This window comes from Pseudopipra pipra, chromosome 5 (assembly GCF_036250125.1).
Source record: "Pseudopipra pipra isolate bDixPip1 chromosome 5, bDixPip1.hap1, whole genome shotgun sequence".
NCBI classification, from domain to species: Eukaryota; Metazoa; Chordata; class Aves; order Passeriformes; family Pipridae; genus Pseudopipra; species Pseudopipra pipra.
In genome coordinates this window covers 72287479-72306176 of record NC_087553.1, presented here as the reverse complement: position 1 = coordinate 72306176, position 18698 = coordinate 72287479, and the positions used below count along the sequence as shown (strand labels likewise).

Genomic DNA, 18698 nt, shown 5'->3' with positions numbered 1-18698 from the left:
ACTTAAACCAGCACAAGTTTCTTCCTCATATCCAAACTAAATCTACACTCCTTCAGTTTAAAGCCATTCCACCTTGTCCTATCAGCTCCCGGCCCTTGTGCAAAGTCTCTCTCCAACTCCCTTGCACACCCTTAAAGAACTGGAAGGGGCTCTAACATGTCCCCAAGACCTTCTCTTTCCCAGGCTGGTGGCAGGAATACGGGCTCTTACAAAGCCTTGGCAATCCAGAAAGGGAAAATATGCAGCCTGGCCATATTAATTATCTACTTAGAGGCTGCAGAAGAGCTGACTGTGAACATCTGGGGGTGCTCCGAGACAGGTTGGTCAAAGGGCACCAGAGATGTTCTGCCAGGAACAGAAACCTGTGTGGGTGCTGCAGCAGCAGTGGCTGTGGCCCCTGGGGAATGAGGAAATGGACAGGGATGTCACCAGACCCAGTTAACTGCTCCTGACCTGTGGCTTCAATCAGCTACCTTTGGAGATAACCAGAAGAAATTGCAAATAGCAACTGTCACCCAATTTCTGTGCAAGGATGAACAAATCTCCCCTGAGTAACAACAGAAAACTTCTCTTTTCTGTGGAATTCCCTGTTTATCAGATTTACAACTGGTTATATATTGCAGTGGGACTCCTGAGGGATCAGCCAACTGTTTCTCCAGGGAGAAGAGGCAAGGAGCGACTCAGCTGCCTGTTCTGAGACTCTGCTTCAAGGTAAGCTCTCAACATTGACTCCAATATTTCAAGTATTTCCTTAGCTTTGGAATAAAGAGATCAGACAAAGCATAGGCTGGAGTTGCTGAGCTCCACCATCTGCCTTCCATGGAGAAATGAGAGGTTATGCATGCACTGAATTGTGCAGCTCTTTAACTTTTTGTATTAAGGAGGGCACAGAAGGATCCATTTGGGAGAGAAATTCAAGCCAGGTCACCTGTAAAATTCACACCATAATGTTGACTAAGAATCAGGAGGGGTGAAGTGTGGTGCTGAGCTTATGGAGGACCAAAATTTCACCCATGACCTTGCAAAAAACCTTGGGACAAACATAGGTGATGGCTGCACTCCTGGGCAAACTTAATCTGAAATCCTGTGTGGGAGATGTTATAACTCTTCCTTCCAGGAGATCATATATAAACAGCCAGTCTCAGACTGCAGCAGAGACATTTCAAAGTCCTCTGCCACTCTGGGGCTGGGAGCAGAGTCCTGAGCCGATATTTCCCATGGTAAGTTGGTTTCTCTCTATCTGATATTGAGTAAGTGGGATATATTTTAAGCTCATGGAGGGGTTGGTTCAAAAGAACCTTCAGGAACTTCCCTGCTTGATTTGGGGCAGAGATGGTCCTGCTCTGCAGAGCACTGTAAAAAGCCACTGCTTGTGGCTCATATTTTGAGTTTCCTCCTCACTGGTCCCCACATTCCTGATCCAGGGCTGGTAAAGAGAAAAAGGACCAGATGCCTTGGGTGAGACAAGGGTGTGTGTAGCTCTGTATCCTGAACTGATTGGATATGAAGAGATAAAGGTCAGGGCAAAGGGTCAGAAGAGAGCAAATGTGCAAGGTGCCTTGTCAAGTCTTCTGGAGTCCTCAGCCCAGACCCTTTTGCAGTGTCAGGTGGGCTGTAGCAGCTTTCTGTCCCATGAATCCTTCCAGCTGCCTCTCCTGCCTGCCTTCTTGAAAATGCTAATTATTTTAAAATCACTCTGTTGATGTTAAAATAGCCTTTTAAGTCTTGTATATAGCATTGAAAATGGAAATATCACTGCTATCCTTAAGCCTCTGGTGCATCAGAAAGAAGACAAAGCTCCCTGCTTGGCTGCCACCATCAGAGGGACTTTTCAGTGTTGTCTCCAAGAGCAATGATCTCACTGAGTGCTGAATATCATGTCAATGCTGAGCCAGATAAAAGAGGACTTGTTTCTGTTGAAGAAGTAGAAATTCCTGCAACAGTGCCCTTTACTGTACAGGAACTTGTCCAACTCTGGGAGTTTGGACAAGGTGACCTTGTCCCACTGCTGTGCCTCAGACCCTCAGAGTCAGATAACTTTGCTGTGAGAGCGGATTGGACATGAGGTGGGTTTGGATCCCTCCTGGGATAAGATGAATTCTCCCACTGCTGCTTCCTGTAGTCACCTTAACCCTCTTTTAGATTTCAACCTGTTTGCCCTGGCACTTTTCCATATCCAGGAGGTCAGACAGTACCCTCTTCTTGGTTTCTCATAGTCCCCTTGTCAGCCAGCTGTGTCCCACCAGCACAAAAATGACTGCAGGCCATGGTCAGCTCTCTCCAAGCTGAGTGTCCCTCTGCATTTGCCTTCCAGGGGAGCAAGAGCCCTTCACCTGAAATCCTCCCACGATGCTGTGGCTGCTGCTGCTGCAGGTCTGGGCGAGCTGCCTCTGGCTGGGACACAGCGAGCTGGTGCCATTGTTTGTAAATTGTCTTGAGTTCTTCTATGGTGACACCCCCCCAGATGCAGCAATGAAGCCACAGAACCCAGCCTGGATCTGCCAGACCTTAAACAACCAGCGTTTCTTTGCCACCTTGTACGACAGACAGAAGCGTATTCCCATGTACTCTGCTTATAAATACGAGCCTGGAAAGTTCCACACAAACCACACATGGACAGTTGAGCCCCAGGTGAGTGTCCTCTCTTACAGCATTTCACTCTGCAGTCACTAAAAGATGAACTGCAGCATTTAACCAAACATCTCTATTTCCTCCCACCCCCATACACACACATGCAAATGGACCCACTGGGTGGGATTCACCTCATCTCACCTCAAACACCTGCACCACATGATTCCTCTGATGCATTTCAAACAGCAGCAGGAGGAGCAGTCCTATCCCAAAGGTATCCAGTTTTCTGCATTGACCTGAGAGCAACCTAAGTCAAATTCCATTCCATTCCATTCCAAATTCAAATGGCCTCCCTCTCTGTGCCCTGCTGTGCTGAGAGACCCAGTGATGGGGAAAAGGCATCCAACAGCAGCTAAATTTGGGGGACCAAGAGTCCTGCTGGATTCTGATCTCCACTTTGCCCTGAGCTGTTTTGCAACACTGACAGATGCAAATTTCTCACAGTTAAGACTCCATTTGTCTTTGTAAGTGATGTGAGAGAAGTGAGGAGAAACTCAGAATTGGGTGAGATGGCCCAGGGAAAAAGCCTTGGCACAGCCATTGAGTGGTGAGAGGGTTTGGTGAACACTGGGGAATGTATTGAGTGGTATTTCAGGCAGTGAAAAGTGAGGAGCATCAGTGTCAGTCCAGTCAGAAGAGGGTGATCTCCAGCCATGGCCAGTTGCCCCTGATCACTGCTGCCTCAGGCTTGGTTCAGAAGGATTCACCAGACACTCAGAGCTCCACAAACAACAGAGCTCTCCCAAATGTCCTTCAGACCTCCAGTAAAAAAGACCAAGGGAATTATGGAACAGAAAGAGAGGAAGTTTAGGTCATTGCTAAGGACAGACCAGCAGGATAGAATTTAGGTGTTCATGAACTACAGAAGAAAGTCACATGCCCTGTTCCAGAGGGAGAAGAAATATGTTTTTCCAAAGATGAACAGAAAGGTGTTGGAATTCTGAAAAAAAAAAACCATTTCCACTCTGTACTCATTGGAACTCAAACAAGTAATATGATATTGCACCACTGCAGTCTCCACATTTAGAGCTGAGATAAAGCTTCTCTCATTCTGTAGAATCATAGAATCACTATGGGGTTTGTGTTGGAAAGAACTTCAAAGATCATCTCAATTCAACCCCCCTTCCATGGGAAGGGCCACATTCCACTAAATCTGGTTGCTCACAGCCCCATCCAACCTGGCCCTTTTCCTCCTGGACCACAGAGCTAGGCCACTTGCAAATGCTTTGATTTTGGTAACTTTCTCCAGAGGTCCTTTTTCACTACTTGGGTTCCTCAGGACTCTTTCAGGATTATGAGCTCTTGAAGAAGTTGATAATTTTTAACTTCTTTGCAGTGAGGCTGCAGAAGATGCTCCCTGGCTCAGATCAGCTCTGAGACACATTATTAGAACTGCAGTAGCAGATCCCATTTGCATTGAGGTCTTTTTGATTAATGAACAAAAAGGCTTCATCCTTGCAGTGACCTGTAGCCCCTCCTGGTAAACCTCACCTCTAGGACTGGTTTCTCAACACATCTCCCTGGGTATGGGGTTACAGGAGGCAAACCCTGGTGTTCCAGGAGTGTGGTACACCTGTAGCAGCTACACATGGAATCAGAGAATGACAGACTGCGGGTGGGAGGATGTGGGGTAGAAGTGGGTTTGGAGACAGGTTGAAAGGGAACCAGCTGTGTCAGGGAAGGTTTCTCACCAGACCTTTCTCCTTTCAAAGCTGGAGTGGAAAATGCTCACTATCTCATGTATCCAGCCACATTCCCAACTCAGGCTTCAGGCTGGATCACAAAGGTCACAAGTCAAGAGGAGAGAAGTCACATTCTTTTGTCTTAAAAGCTCTTGTGTTCATCCAGGAGGGACAGCTATAGGATTTCTCTCAGATTCATGTTTACATAGGCTGAGATGAGAAAAAATGTGTTCTTGACACTCAGAGACTTCTTCTTGAGGGAAACCTGCTCCATTACTCCCATCCCCAACACTAACACCTTTTCCTCTTTCTTATCTGTCAAGCTGATAAATGACAGTTTGCCCCAAGACATGTACACAGTGCAGGCCCTTGAACGTGCATACAACATCACCAGAGCGCAAATCATGCAAAGCCAGGCTGTCAGCGCAGACTATGAGAACAGCGGTTGGGACCGTGGCCATTTGAACCCCAATGGCCACCACAACACCCTGGCCAGCAGGAATGCGACCTTCACCCTCACCAACATCGTGCCCATGGACAAAAAACTCAACCGAGGCGCCTGGAAAAAGTACGAGCAGCAAACGATGCGCCAGAAAACCAAGAAGTGTCAAAATGACAAAATCTACGTCATTGTGGGGGCTGTGCCTGGGAACTCCTCCATTGCCGGTGGGAGGGTTAATGTACCCAGCCACATCTGGTCTGGTGCCTGCTGCAAGACCAGGAACAACACTGTGAGTGCTTGGGCAGCCATTGCCAACAACAAGCACAACAGGATCTGGAAAATCTCCCTGGGGCACCTGGAGAAGAGGTTGGCCCAGCTGTATGGAATGCAAAATGTTTCTCTTTTCCACGATGACTGTCCCCGTAACGTAAGCCTCACATCCTGAGCGTAAAAGGCTCGGAGGCTTTTCCCACAGATCACAGAATCACAGAATGCTTTGATTTGGAAGGGACCTCAAAGGTCATCCGGTTCCAAACACCCCTGCAATATAGCAGGGACACCTTCCACTAGACCAGGTTCCTCAGAGCCACGTCCAACCTGGCCTTGAACACTTCCAGGGATGGGGTAGACACAGCTTCTCTGGGCAACCTGTGCCAGGGCCTTACCATCCTCACAGGGAAGGATTTCTCCCTGATGTGTAATCTGTCAGTTTAAAGCCATTCCACCTTCTCCTCTCAGTCCATGCCCTTGTCCCCCTCCAACTGTCCTGGAGACCCTTTAGGTACTAGAATGGGATCCGAATTTTCCTACGAGCCTTCTCCAGATGAACTCCCCCAGCTCTCTCAGCCTGTCTCCAGAGCACAGGTGATCCAGCTCTCAGAGTACCTTTGTGGCCTCCTCTGGACTCCACCCCAACTGGTTTGTGTCCTTCTCTTGTTTTGAGCCCAGGGCTGGAGGCAGCACTGCAGGTGGGGTCTCACGAGAGCAGAGGAGAGGGGGACAAATGTCCTGTGCAGTGTCCATCCTGCTCCCTTCTCTGGTGGGTTTCCAGCTCTGTCCCTCAAGGCAACTCCTCCTCCTGCCCTGATAAAAAGGGAGAAGGAGGTGGGCAGAGCCTCCAGCTGGTTTGCTTTGCTGCCCATGCTGGCAGAGAGCTCTTAGGGATGAGTCCTCGCCCTGGCAGTCTGGAGGGAACAGCTGGAGAAGGGCCCATGGACAAGGAAATCAGAGCTTCTCAGTGAGACCAGAAGGGCTTTGCTTTGTTTCCCTTTTGCTCCATGCCAAGACACAGGTCTTAGTTCCTTCCTCTCCTCATTAGCTGTCCCTCAGAGTGTGCTGCTGACTTGTCCCTCCCCTCCTTAGGAAGGCTGTGGGACGAGGGTGGCTCAGGTTGCCCACAGGTGTTGTGGAGTCTCCATTGCTGGAGAGGCTCAAGCCCCAAGTGGACATGGTCCTGGACAACCTGCTCCAGCTGAGCCTGCTTGAGCAGGGGTCTGAACTAAGAGATCTTGAGAGGTCCCTCCAAACCTCAACAACGCAGTGATTCTGTGATCCAGGGAACCAGATTTTGTTTGCTTGCTTTTGAAACCTGCACCTTGTAGAAGCAGGAGCTGAGGTCTGAGATAGGCGGGCTCAGGCATCAGATCTACAGGAAGCTTTGACCAGTCAGAGATAAATTTCTGTCTGTGATACACTGCTTGGACAACTTCACTCTCTGCTGTGCTTCTGAACCTTTTCTGCAGATTTATGGCTAAATGATTTCATAAAATGTATTCATTGTATTCAATATAATCAATGTATTCAGTGTATTCAATGTGTCAATCAAAAGATCTGTGTGTGTCAGATCATGGAGTTCCTGAGTAGTTCATAATAAAAATTATTTGCTCCAGTGCTGGATTGCGGAGTCATCTTACATATACACCACAACTTGCTTCTTGATAAAATTTCTACCACGGGTGATGTCACAATCCCCAGAGCATCCTTGCAGGAGGAGGGGTGTCCAAATCCAATGTAAAGATGCCATCACACATACTAAAGTGTCCCTATCAGACTGCAGTTACTCCTGCTGGGAATGTGCATGAACCAAGTGGATCAGGCTGCAAACAGCTCCTACAAGCTGTGTCATTCCCATTGGTACCAGCTTGAGCCTGAACTTCTCAGCTCAGCAGCTGTTGTTCACCATCCTACAATGTCTCATCTCTCACCCTGGACCAATGTCCTTGGGGGCTGTAAAATATCAGAAGATAAGTGGCTAATGTGTATGTCTCAAACCCCAATAGCTGCATGGCTGTGGACTCAGCCAAGGATTGCTGGTAATGACACACCATGAGAAAGAACAAGATGTGGCTGGAGAAGGGGCCATGTGGACATAGGGCAGCACATATATCCTTGTTGGAGTTCCTGGAGATAAGCACAACACAGTACAGCCCATGTGTAGGAATGAGGCCCAGAAGTGAGCATGGATGGCAGGGGGAGAACAAGACCACCCAAGACCCCCAAAGCCCTCCGACCCCTTTCCAGAAAGGTCGGACAGAACAGACTGCACAAAAAAACTGATTTGCTGAAGTTGACCCTGGGTTGACCCTGGCTGGATGCCTGGTACCCTCTAAAGCCGCTTTCTCACTCCCCTCTCCAACGGGAAAGAGGAGAGAAATATAACAAAGGATTATGAGCTGAGATAAGTATCAGGACAGATCACTCACCGATCAGTGTCACGGGCAAAGCAGACTCTATGACTGGTGCAACCGGATCAGTCCATACTCATTGTCCATGGTATTTCCTGGTTACAGTGACAGTTTCATTCAGCAACCAGTATTAGATATGCAATCCACCCTTACAGATGGTTCTCACCCAAAATCAAATCCCCCTGAGGTATGGATCGTGTTTCCCCCACTTTCCCCAAGTGCACTCAGGTCCTTGAGCAAAAACAATCCCACAAGTGGGTTTGCCTTTGCCTGAGGCAGGACTACTCCAAACTGTCCTTCCTAATGCATTTCTCATAAGCACCACGGGGACTTTGTCTCCAGTACATAAGGGTTCTGATTGGGCAGGGCCAGCTGGATTGGTAGAGCCTTGGCTGTTGCAATGTTGTTCCGTAGTCCGACTCCTCAGTCCATGTGCATCTCCATGACATACTTTCACAGGCAACATCTCTTCCTGGGCAGTGATGTCTTCCCACAGTTCAGCAGCCCAGATGGGTTCCCCTCTGCACTGCTGCCAAGCAGTCTTTGCCATCAGTTCAACCACCTCGAGAGACCATTTGCTACCATCCCTTCACGAGTCAGTGCAGGGATTGAGTCTTGGCCATTTCTCTCATTCAGCGATATCTAAAGGCAGCTGGAAGGCTTCCAGCTCTGCAACCTGCCTTGGTGGTGTCCGTGGGTCTGTTTTCCTTCCATTCCCCCTGAAGGTGCTGTACCCCAAGGGGCAGTGTCCAGTAGGCAGTAGCCAGGGCCCAGCACTTTGTGTAACTTTGCATCTCTCTGGAACGGCGACAGCAGTTTTCTTTCAAATATTCTACTACTTTTATAGTACTTTTTTAGTACTACTTTTAACCTGCAGCACAAAACCAGCCTCAGTTGCTGAGTTTCAGAAGAGAATTAGGTTGGTCAAAGATACTGTCAAGTTTCCTTGTGTTCTTTTTTTGTGACTTTTTTTCCTTGCCTTCTGACAAAGAATAAAGCAGACCAGTCTAATGTTGAAAGCTGCAGTTGCTGTGTGTCCGACTGAGACTACCGTCTGCTATCTTGTGCCTTGGGGAAGTGAAGAGGGTAGGGAGAACTCTGGGATGACAACCTGTTCTGTGTCTCTCCCCACTGGATGCCCTTCCCTTCCCTTGTCCCTTTGTGGCAGCAGCAGAAACATTAGGAGAGACCAGAAGTGGAAATAAGAGTTTTACTGAGAAAAACAAAAAAGCCTTGCAATAGAACACAATAATAAAGAGGAAATAGTTGACCCACAAAGAGGGGAATCCACCAGCAACTGAACAGGAACTGCTCCCTGTTGGGAACACCCAGCTTGGATTCCCCACGTGGCCCGGGAGAGCAAAGAAGCCAAGTGGCAAATCCTCCCCAACCAGGTAAACAATGGAGAAACAAGGATAATGCAAAACCTGGAAAACTATTTCATCCAAAAGGAGTTTTGCTGTTGAGAGGCTGGTTCCAGGTCCTGGCATTAGTGGTTGTGATTGTTTTTAGATTTGGGGCAGCTCCAAGAGTGACTGGGACTTGTGGAGCAGCTCCAGCAGTGACTGGGACTTGTGGAGCAGCTCCAACCTGCAGTCATGGGCAGCAGTGGCTCCCTCTCCTGGGAGTCAGGGAAAAGATTCGCCCCTTTCTGCTTCTGACTGTGGCTTCTGAAAAGGGGCCAGTCCACCCCTTCTTGAAGAAGGGAAGAAGAAAACCATTCTGCTTCCAGTGCCTTTGAGTTCCCTGACAAACAAAAGCTTCCTCCCCACAACGATAACGTGGGTTGTGTGGATAATGGGTTGTGTGGAATAAACATCTCTCCAAACTCCGCCCCTACTGTACCTAGGACATTATCCGCCCCTTATTCTAGACCATCCACATCATGCCCACATGTCATACCTTTCAACTCTATACATATACATCCGTATACATATGACTAGACACAAGCACAGGTGTTACTTCAGGTGTCACTGACCCTCCCCCAAGATGTGTGTTGAGTTCCTTTAGTCCATGACTGGTGCAACCGGATCAGTCCATACTCATTGTCCATGGCATTTCCTGGTTACAGTGGCAGTTTCATTCAGCAACCAGTATTAGATATGCAATCCACCCTTACAGATGGTTCTCACCCAAAATCAAATCCCCCTGAGGTATGGATCGTGTTTCCCCCACTTTCCCCAAGTGCACTCAGGTCCTTGAGCAAAACCAATCCCACAAGTGGGTTTGCCTTTGCCTGAGGCAGGACTAATCCAAACTGTCCTTCCTAATGCATTTCTCATAAGCACCACGGGGACTTTGTCTCCAGTATATAAGGGTTCTGACTGAGCAAGGCCAGCTTGATTGGTAGAGCCTTGGGTGTTGCACTGTTGTTCCGTAGCCCGACTCCTCGGTCCATGTGCATCTCCATGATGTACTTTCGCAGTCAACATCTCTTCCTGGGCAGTGATGTCTTCCCACAGTACACCAGTCCAGATGGGTTTCCCTCTGCACTGTCAATCGGCCTTTGCCATCAGTTCAACCAGTTTTCTTTCAAATATTTTACTACTTTATCAGGGTCCTGCACCTCGGCAGGGGTGACCTTCAAAACCACAGGAGCAGAATGCTCCTTCAAAAGCTGGCCCATTTTCTCCCACATTCCCTGCCACTCAGGGTTATTCATCCCTAGGGCACGTCTCTGAACAACTTGCCAAGAAATCTTTGTCCTGTCTCTAAACATGATGTAAACTGTACAGAGGAGACATAGTAGAATTAGCAATAAGAATATGCTGTCCTTAACATGCAGAGGGAATTCATTGTTCTCAAAAACTATTGTAGCAGACCTGAAGGAAGAGAAGGGGGTGAAAGGCTGGGGAAAATTGTCCTCTCCTGTTCTCCGGACAGACTGTGGGAGATGGTTAATAAATCCCTAGAGGCAGCAGTCAAGGCCAGGGCAGGAGAACAACACTGAATACACACCCCTAATGACCCTTATTACCTTTGATGTTATAATGCCATGGACTGTCATCACAGGTGACATGAGTAAAGCAATCCTGACTCCACTGTCTGCTGTGGAAAAAAACATTGTGAGGAACACAAAGTTGCAGGGAAAGGTTGGACCGAAGGAGAAGAGTCAGCCCAGAGGACGCATAAACTGACTTTCAACTTAGTTGCATCCATGTGCTGGCCCTTGGTCTAGCAGGAGGTCTGACTCAGAGGGAGTCACCTGCACAAGGAGCTTTTGACTGCACTGCTCAGGCACCTGAATTTGCATCTAGCCCATGACTAGTTTAGCCTGAGCTCATCTTCATGCCAGGTGATCTTTGGTGCCAGCAGCTCTTTGGGGATTGAGTAAGACGTAGAGCACAACTCTAACCCCAGCCAACCCTGCCAAGCAGTAGGAAAAATAATCTCTGATCCTCACCTCCTATTGTCTTTTACAAGCACATCAAACACCTGGATGAGAGATCATTAAGACAGAATTGCATGAAGTGCACACTTCCCTTCTGTTCTTGCTACATTGATTATTTATCTGCTGTTCTCTCAGGAAAATATCCTCCCACACAGGGAAGGGGCTGTGACTGCAGCAGGTTAGGAAATTCCCCTGAAGTTCCTGCTGAATTGACAGGTCAATCTCATGACAATGAATGGGGAGAGTATGTTTGCAGCAGAGGCCTGACCATAGGGAAGGGAATTTGGCAAAGGATGCCTTCTGTATTTTGATGGTATGCTTTGTCTAAGTAATGGAATACAGACATCTTGGGGGTAGGGATGTCAACACAGAGTGGGACTCACCTCATGTAATCTGAGAGGTGTCAAGCAGAGCTTGTCACTCTGGGAATCCTTATGGTCATCAGAGAGAAATGAGCACTTCTGTAGTGTAATTGCCTTCATCTGCCTGGTGGCAGCTGTGCCCTGGATGTGTGTATTCCTCTTGTCTTGACTGCACAGGGAGTGCTGAGAACCAGCTCTTAACAGGGCAAATCCTGCTTAGCCAAAACCAGAGCTGCTGGGACTTCAAGTCCCTTAGATAGGGGGAGGTAGGAGGGACTTCTTACAACTGTTTTCTGTGTTAGTCTGTCTCTAAGAGCCAGTTTCTTGTGCATGCAGTTTAATTAGGGCATGTTCCTGATCAGGCCAGGCTTTGAGTCCTGGCTGCTTTCTTCACCCACACATGGTGATGCAGCAGTGGGCCTCAGTGTCTGGGAGTCATCTGTCTATTCCACTGGTGCTCAGCTTTATTCCAGATGTGAATTTTAAGTAACAGGTTTTGTTGTGTTGAGGTGTATCCTCTGTCTTTAACATTTACATCCTTGAAATGTCCCTGGAAAACATTACCATGTCTTGGGCACTCAAAATGCAAAGGGTTTCCCACTGACCTCCCACTGTAAGACAAATCATCATCCAGCAGTTGGGGAGCACAGACTGTTTGCTCCTGCTCTGTCAGGCACAGATCCTGACTTAAACTTACTAAGTTTTCCAATGAACTCCTAAGATCATCTCAGTGCCATTTTAGCACTTCACACCCAGTGGTGTTATCACCATCCCAAAAGCCTTTATCTCATGTCTGTTCAGGAATCACTGAGGGTGAGCATTGCCCAAGACTCAGGAATGGAGGATCTGTTTACTCAGTCTTCTGAATATTTCAGGAGTGGCAAGAAAGTCCCAAACCCACAAAATGACAGAACACCTCGTCACAAAGATGGTGAAGGGCGTGGAGGGGAAGTTGTATGAGGATGAGGTCTCTTGGCTTGTTCAGCCTGGGGAAGAGGAGGCTAAGAGAAAACCTCAACCTCACTGTGGTCTGCAGCTTCCTCATGAGGGGCAGTGGAGGGGCAGGCACTGATCTCTTCTGTCTCGTGACCAGTGACAGGACCCAAGGGAATGACCTGAAACTGGGAAGTTTAGGTTGGCTATTAGGAAAAGATTCCTCACCCAGAGAGTGGATGAGCACTGGAACAGTCTCCCCTGGGAAGTGGTGACAGCAGCAAGCCTGTCAGAGTTCAGGGAGCATTTAGACAACACTCTCAGGCACGTGGTGGGATTGTTGGATTTTTCTGTGTAGGGATAAGAGTGTGACTCAAGGATCCTTGTGGGTCACTCCCAGCGGGTCACTCCCAGTTGAGGCTGTTCTATGATTCTAAGATTAGTCTGAACAGGAACAAGAGGTCTCCTGTCAATTTCAGCATTTCCAAGGGCCTTCTCTTAAATCACAGTTTGAGTCTCTTAACAGAAGTTGATGTTTGTGTATCAGCAGGATCTGCCACCTCCTACCATGCAGCATTGTCACCTCTCTCCTGGCTGGAAGCAGAGAGCACTGAATGAGTAGAGTTGACACATTCAGAGGTGAAGGGTAGATCAATGTTGCCCATGGCAAACAGCTGACCCAAGGCACAGCCCCTGATCACAAGGGCTGCTCTTCCTCATGAGCAATGAGGCCCTTCCTCTGGAGTCTGGTCTGACATATTTCCGCTTGCAATCAATAACCTCATTTCCATATGGAGTGAGACAACAGATAAACTCGAAATCATATTAATGTGACTGCTAATTACTCACAGCATAATTAATGTCCAGTAGCAAAGCCTGTATATATTGAAGCGTGGCTCTTCCAGCGGTGTGGCTTTCCAAAGAAGCGGGTTGGTGCATCCAACGGGATCCATCTCTCCTTGTGGAGAGAGACGAGCTGCTGGGATCTCATCTAGAAGTCTGAACCAGGATTCTGGGAGTGTGTCTTCCTCTTGCCTATCTGAGGTACGTGGTGTATTTTTTGTGGCTTTGGGCTGTAGAAAGACTTAGATGTACAACTCCCGGGATCAGAGAATGGGGTAGAAATTCACTGCATGGTGGAAAGAAAAGGAAATTTCACAAATCCAGGCTGCAGAATTGTATCAGTGTCTTGGGCCTTCCATTTTCCCTTGGGAATAACGGCAGGGTTTGAGACACTTTCCAGTCAAAGCTGCTAGCCTTTGAATTCCCTTGCTGCCAACAAGACCAGCAGTCAAGTGGAGCAGTGCATCATCTTGCTGCTGCAGCTTTTCTCCAGGTAAAGTTTTCCCCTTGGTGCAGATGAGTGACCTGCTGCCTGTAAAGGTGAGCAGAGCCCGGAGGAGGAGGAAGGGGCTGTTCTCCAAGCTTGCAGGAAAAGTGCATTTGCTCCCGAAAGAAAGATTTGAAAGTTTCAGTGTGCTTATTCACAGTCCACTTACTGAGGATCTGACACAAGAAGGAATCTCTCAGCATTGAGGAGTAACTTTGAGAGGTGTTCCCTTCTCAAGGGGAGATGTGTCGTGAGTGACAGTGGGGCTTCAGAGAAAGTTTATTAGAGACGCCCTCCTGCTGAGTTACGAGGTGCAGAGAGGACCCCTTAATTTTTAAACTCCTTCTGTGAGAGGAGCTTGGATGAGGCTGGATCCAATGTTAGTCCCAGACTTTGTCAATGGTTTTCAGTATGACTTTGTCCCACAGGGTTCAAAATGTCAAACCAGGTATATTTACATAAAACGCATTCTTTATTATGACAAATGATCAGACAAAGGATCTTAATCAGAACTATTTACTACACAATATAAAAGCTAAAACTACCAGTAGGATAGGATAGGATAGGATAGGATAGGATAGGATAGGATAGGATAGGATAGGATAGGATAGGATAGGATAGGATAGGATAGGATAGAATAGGATACCACACTATACCAAAGAATTATATTACAGTAATTATAGCAATTATATCACAGCAGTTATATTAAGGCTAGCAAGAAGAAACAATAATTAATTAGGGATTGGTGTAACTCACCATACCAACACTTGTGGGCAGGTCTCTGTCTCTTAACCTTGAGTAGTAACCTTGAAGGGGCATCTCCACTCCAAGAAGAGGATGTTAGAAGAATCTGATGGCATGAAAGTGGACTGGGCTTCTAGAGTATAAACTGTGTGACTGCCAGTCATATGTCTCCAGATCAGCTTAGCAGCTTATCTGCCAAATCTCTGCCTGACTATCAGGATGTTAATTTGGGGGTGATGTGTCTGACTGGTTTTAGCATAATTGAACACCAAAACAAGCATGTGATGCCCCCTATCAGCCCACCCTGACAGCTTGTAAAATAGGGCATTGTTTGGGTTGTTTGACCACATTGTAAGGGCAGAGTATCCTGCTACAAGACCTTGGCACACAGCCTGCAGCAGGCCCTGGACTGTCCACTATTTCTGGAGTGAGACAATTAACTTACAGCCACATTTGCATACTGACTACAGATTTTAGTTTCTTCCAAATTTGTCTTGAGCCAGACTTCAACTGTGGTTAGGTGGGCACGTTGCTCAAATCAGCCCCTGGCTATTGTTTTATCTGCCTTCCCTGAATCCACCCTGAGTCAGTGTATCCATCACGACCAAACCACCACTGGTGGTTGTCACTTGATCAGAGTTATGGGAAAGAAAGGTCAGTTTTAGGGGTAACTTCTCATCACAACAGGCTGTGCTGAAGGCTGGAGCTGACTCTTTTGGGGACAGCAGCAAACCACAGTGCTGCTGAGTTGAACCAGGGAGTCTTCTGAGGGAGAAGCAAACAGGAGGGATGGAAGAAAAGGGTCTCCCGAGCCCTAGAAAATGCAAAAGGCAGATCTGGGCTCTGACCTCCCCTTTGGTGCTGATCTTTAATGACCCACACCATGTGAGGAGGCACTGCTGGGTTGATATAGTCCCAAGTGATCTCTGTCAACTGATGGGAAAGTGCATGGCCCCACCTTTTCCTCTCACTACACCTCCTTCATCACTCAGCCCCCAGCCCTCACCTCACTGACAGGGTCTCCCCATCAGTTCAACACTTGCCTTTTTTAGTGCAGCACCATGAAATCAGTGGGAAGCCAGCCCTCCCACCCGGAGTCACAGCGCTGAGCTTCTTGAACTTTGAGCAAAGAAATCATTTTCTGTGGGGAAACCCATCTGTCTGACCTAAGCTGGACTGCATCTGCACCCCCTTTAGTCCACAAGAAGTGTTAAGGTGCAGAAATTCTCTGCTGATTTCCATATCACAGTGCAAGAAGTGAGCTTCTTCCTGGGTCTGTGGGAAAGAGGTGCTCCAACCTAAAGAGGCACTTGAAAGCAAGCTATCAGCTTTGAGTGTCTTCATACACAAACTCATTTCTGGAGTCAGCGCTTTCTCTCCAGTGAATGTAAAGGGTAGGTTTGGAAATTCTACTCTCCTGTGAGGGTTCAAAATCCCAATTTTTCCAGTACTGCCGTCACAAGAGGTTTTTCCATTTCCCTGCATTTGCTCAGCTACCTCCCAGTTTGCCCTGCTTTGAGCATGAGGTTGGACTGCTGCCTTTAGCATCCGATAGAAAGAAAACTGAGGCAGAAATCAGGGAAATTTGACATGGAGAAGCCACATCTGGATGGGGAAGAGCTGCCCCTCAGTATTTGCATTGCAGTAACCATGGTACAAATACGATAAAGGTGTTCTCCCTCGGGTTTGCTGCTCCCATCTGCTTGGCCCCTTCATTTTCTGTGTCCATGTGTCTGCAAGTTCATAGTCTGTGGCTGGATACCAGGAAAATGCAAGCTGAGCAGCAGGACAGGTTTCCCTATGTCAGCTGAGTGTCTGCCGTGGGAAGGTCCTAAGAGCAGAAGGGAGAGAGATGCTGTTCAGAAAGAGGGGCTTCCACACCCTGGGTTGTTTCAGGCTTTTTTCTCCAATGCCAGTGCAAAAGCTGAGCTCTTGACCAACTCAGGTAGGCTGAAAAATGTGACCTTGTCCCACTGCTGTGCCTCAGTTTCAGATAACTTTGCAATGAGAACTGATTGGATATGGGGGAGGTTTGGATCCCTCCTCAGATAAGATGAATCTTCTGATAAGATAAGATGAACCTGCTGCCTCCTGTAGGCACCTTAACCCTATTTTAGATTTCACCCTGTTTGCCCTGGTGATTTTTCCACAGCCAGGAGGACAGAAGTTATCCCCTCCATGGTCTCTCATAGTCCCCTCCTCTGCCAGCTGTGTCCCACCAGCACAAAAATGACTGCAGGCCATGGTCAGTTCTTTCCAACTTCATTGTTCCTCTGCATTTGCCTTCCAGGGGAGCAAGAGCCCTTCACCTGAAATCCTTCCACGATGCTGTGGCTGCTGCTGCTGCAGATCTGGACAAGCTGCCTCTGGATGGGACATGGGGAGGTGGTGAATTCCTTTGAAAGATCATGTCCTCAGTTCTTCTACGGTGACACCCCCCCAGATGCAGCAATGAAGCCACAGAACCGATATGCCAGCATCTGCCAGACCTTAAACAACCAGCCTTTCTTTGCCACCTTGTACGACAGAAAGGAGCGTATTCCCGTGTACTCTGCTTATAAATACGAGCCTAAAAATCTCACTACAAAACACACATGGACAGTTGAGCCCCAGGTGAGTGTCCTCTCTTACAGCATTTCACTCTCCAGTCACTAAAAGATGAACTGCAGCATTTAACCAAACATCTCTATTTCCTCCCACCCCCATACACACACATGCAAATGGACCCACTGGGTGGGATTCATCTCATCTTACTTCAAACACCTGCACCACATGATTCCTCTGATGTATTTCAAACAGCAGCAGGAGGAGCAGGAGTGCTATCCCAAAGGTGTCCAGTTTTCTGCATTGACCTGAGAGCAACATCAAGGCAAATTCCATTCATTCCATTCCAAAGTCAAACCTAAGCCCCTCTCTGTGCCCTGCTGTGGTGGGAGAACAAGTGATGGGGAAAAGGCATCCAACAGCAGCTAAATTTGGGGGATCAACAGTCCTGCTGGATTCTGATCTCCACTTTGCCTTGAGCTGTTTTGCATCCCTGACAGAGCTTAATTTCTCACAGTTAGGACTCCATTTGTCTTTGTAAGTGATGTGAGAGAAGTGAGGAGAAACTCAGAATTGGGTGAGATGACCCAGGGAAAAAGCCTTGGCACAGGCACTGAGTGATGAGAGGGTTTGGTGAACACTGGGGAATGTATTGAGTGATATTTCAGGCAGTGAAAAGTGAGGAGCATCAGTGTCAGTCCAGTCAGAAGAGGGTGATCTCCAGCCATGGCCAGTTGCCCCTGAGCACTGTTGCCTCAGGGTTGGTTCAGAAGGATCCACCAGACACTCAGATCTCTACAAACAACAGAGCTCTCCCAAATGTCCTTCAGACGTCCAGTAAAAAACACCAAGGGAATTATGGAACAGAAAGAGAGGAAGTTCAGGTCATTGCTAAGGACAGAGCAGCAGGATGGAATTTAGGTGTTCATGAGAGACAGAAGAAAGCCATATGTGTTTCCAAAGATGAATAGAAAGGTGTTGGAGTTACAAAAAAAAACCCAAAAAAACCCAACAAACCCAAAACATATGCACTTTGTACTCATTGGAACTCAAAGAACTAATATGATATTGCACCACTGCAGTCTCCACATTTAGAGCTGAGATAAAAGCTGCCCTCTTTTCATAGAATCATAGACTCATAGAGGGATTTGTGTTGGAAAGAACATCAAATATCATCTCAATTCCACACCCCTGACATGGGAAGGGCCACCTTCCCCTAGACCTGGTTGCTCAGAGCCCCATCCAACCTGGCCCTTTCCCTCCTGGATCATGGAGCCAGGCCTCCTGCAAATGCTTTGATTTTGGTAACTTTCTCCAGAGGTCCTTTTTCAGTACTTGGGTTCCTCAGGACTCTTTGGGGATTATGAGCTCTTGAAGAGGCTGATAATTTTTAACTTCTTTGCAGTGAGGCTGCAGGAGATGCTCCCTGTCCCAGATCAGCTCTGAGACACTTTACTAGGACTGCAATAACAGATCCCATTTGCATTGAGGTTTTTTTGTTTAATGAACAAAAAAACTTTCATCCTTGCAGTGATCTGTTGCCTCCCCCGGGAAACCTCACTTCTAGCACTGTTTTCTCAACACATCTCCCTGTGTCTGGGGTTACAGGAGGCAAACCCTGGTGTTCCAGGAGTGTGGTACACCTGTAGCAGCCACAGATGGAATCAGAGAATGACAGACTGGGGGTGGGAGGATCTGGGGTAGAAGTGGGTTTGAAGACAGGTTGAAAGGGAACCAGCTGTGTCAGGGAAGGTTTCTCACCAAAGACCTTTCTCCTTTCAAAGCCAGAGTGGAAAATTGTAATTGTCTCTTGTATCCAGCCACATTCCTAGCACAGGTTGCAGGCTGGATAACAAAGATCGCAAGTCAAATGGAGAGCAGTACATTCTGAGCTTCTTTTGTCTTAAAAGCTCTTGTGTTCATCCAGGAGGGGCAGCTACAGATTTCTCTCAGAT

At 47.7% G+C, this 18698-nt stretch overlaps 1 protein-coding gene across 2 annotated transcripts; it reads left to right on the top strand.

Moving 5' to 3' along the window:
• Window positions 1-6643, top strand: LOC135415053 (endonuclease domain-containing 1 protein-like). 2 transcript variants are annotated; one of them, XM_064656574.1, is made up of 3 exons: window positions 1-711; window positions 2315-2631; window positions 4637-6643. In XM_064656574.1, exons 2-3 carry the CDS (start codon window positions 2350-2352, stop codon window positions 5198-5200), a joined length of 846 nt encoding a protein of 281 aa, XP_064512644.1. In that variant the 5' UTR covers window positions 1-711; window positions 2315-2349; the 3' UTR covers window positions 5201-6643. The 2 variants fall into 2 exon arrangements, with proteins under 2 accessions (XP_064512644.1, XP_064512645.1); XM_064656575.1 differs by lacking the exon at window positions 1-711 and adding an exon at window positions 1075-1220.
• Window positions 6644-18698: the final 12055 nt, after the last annotated feature.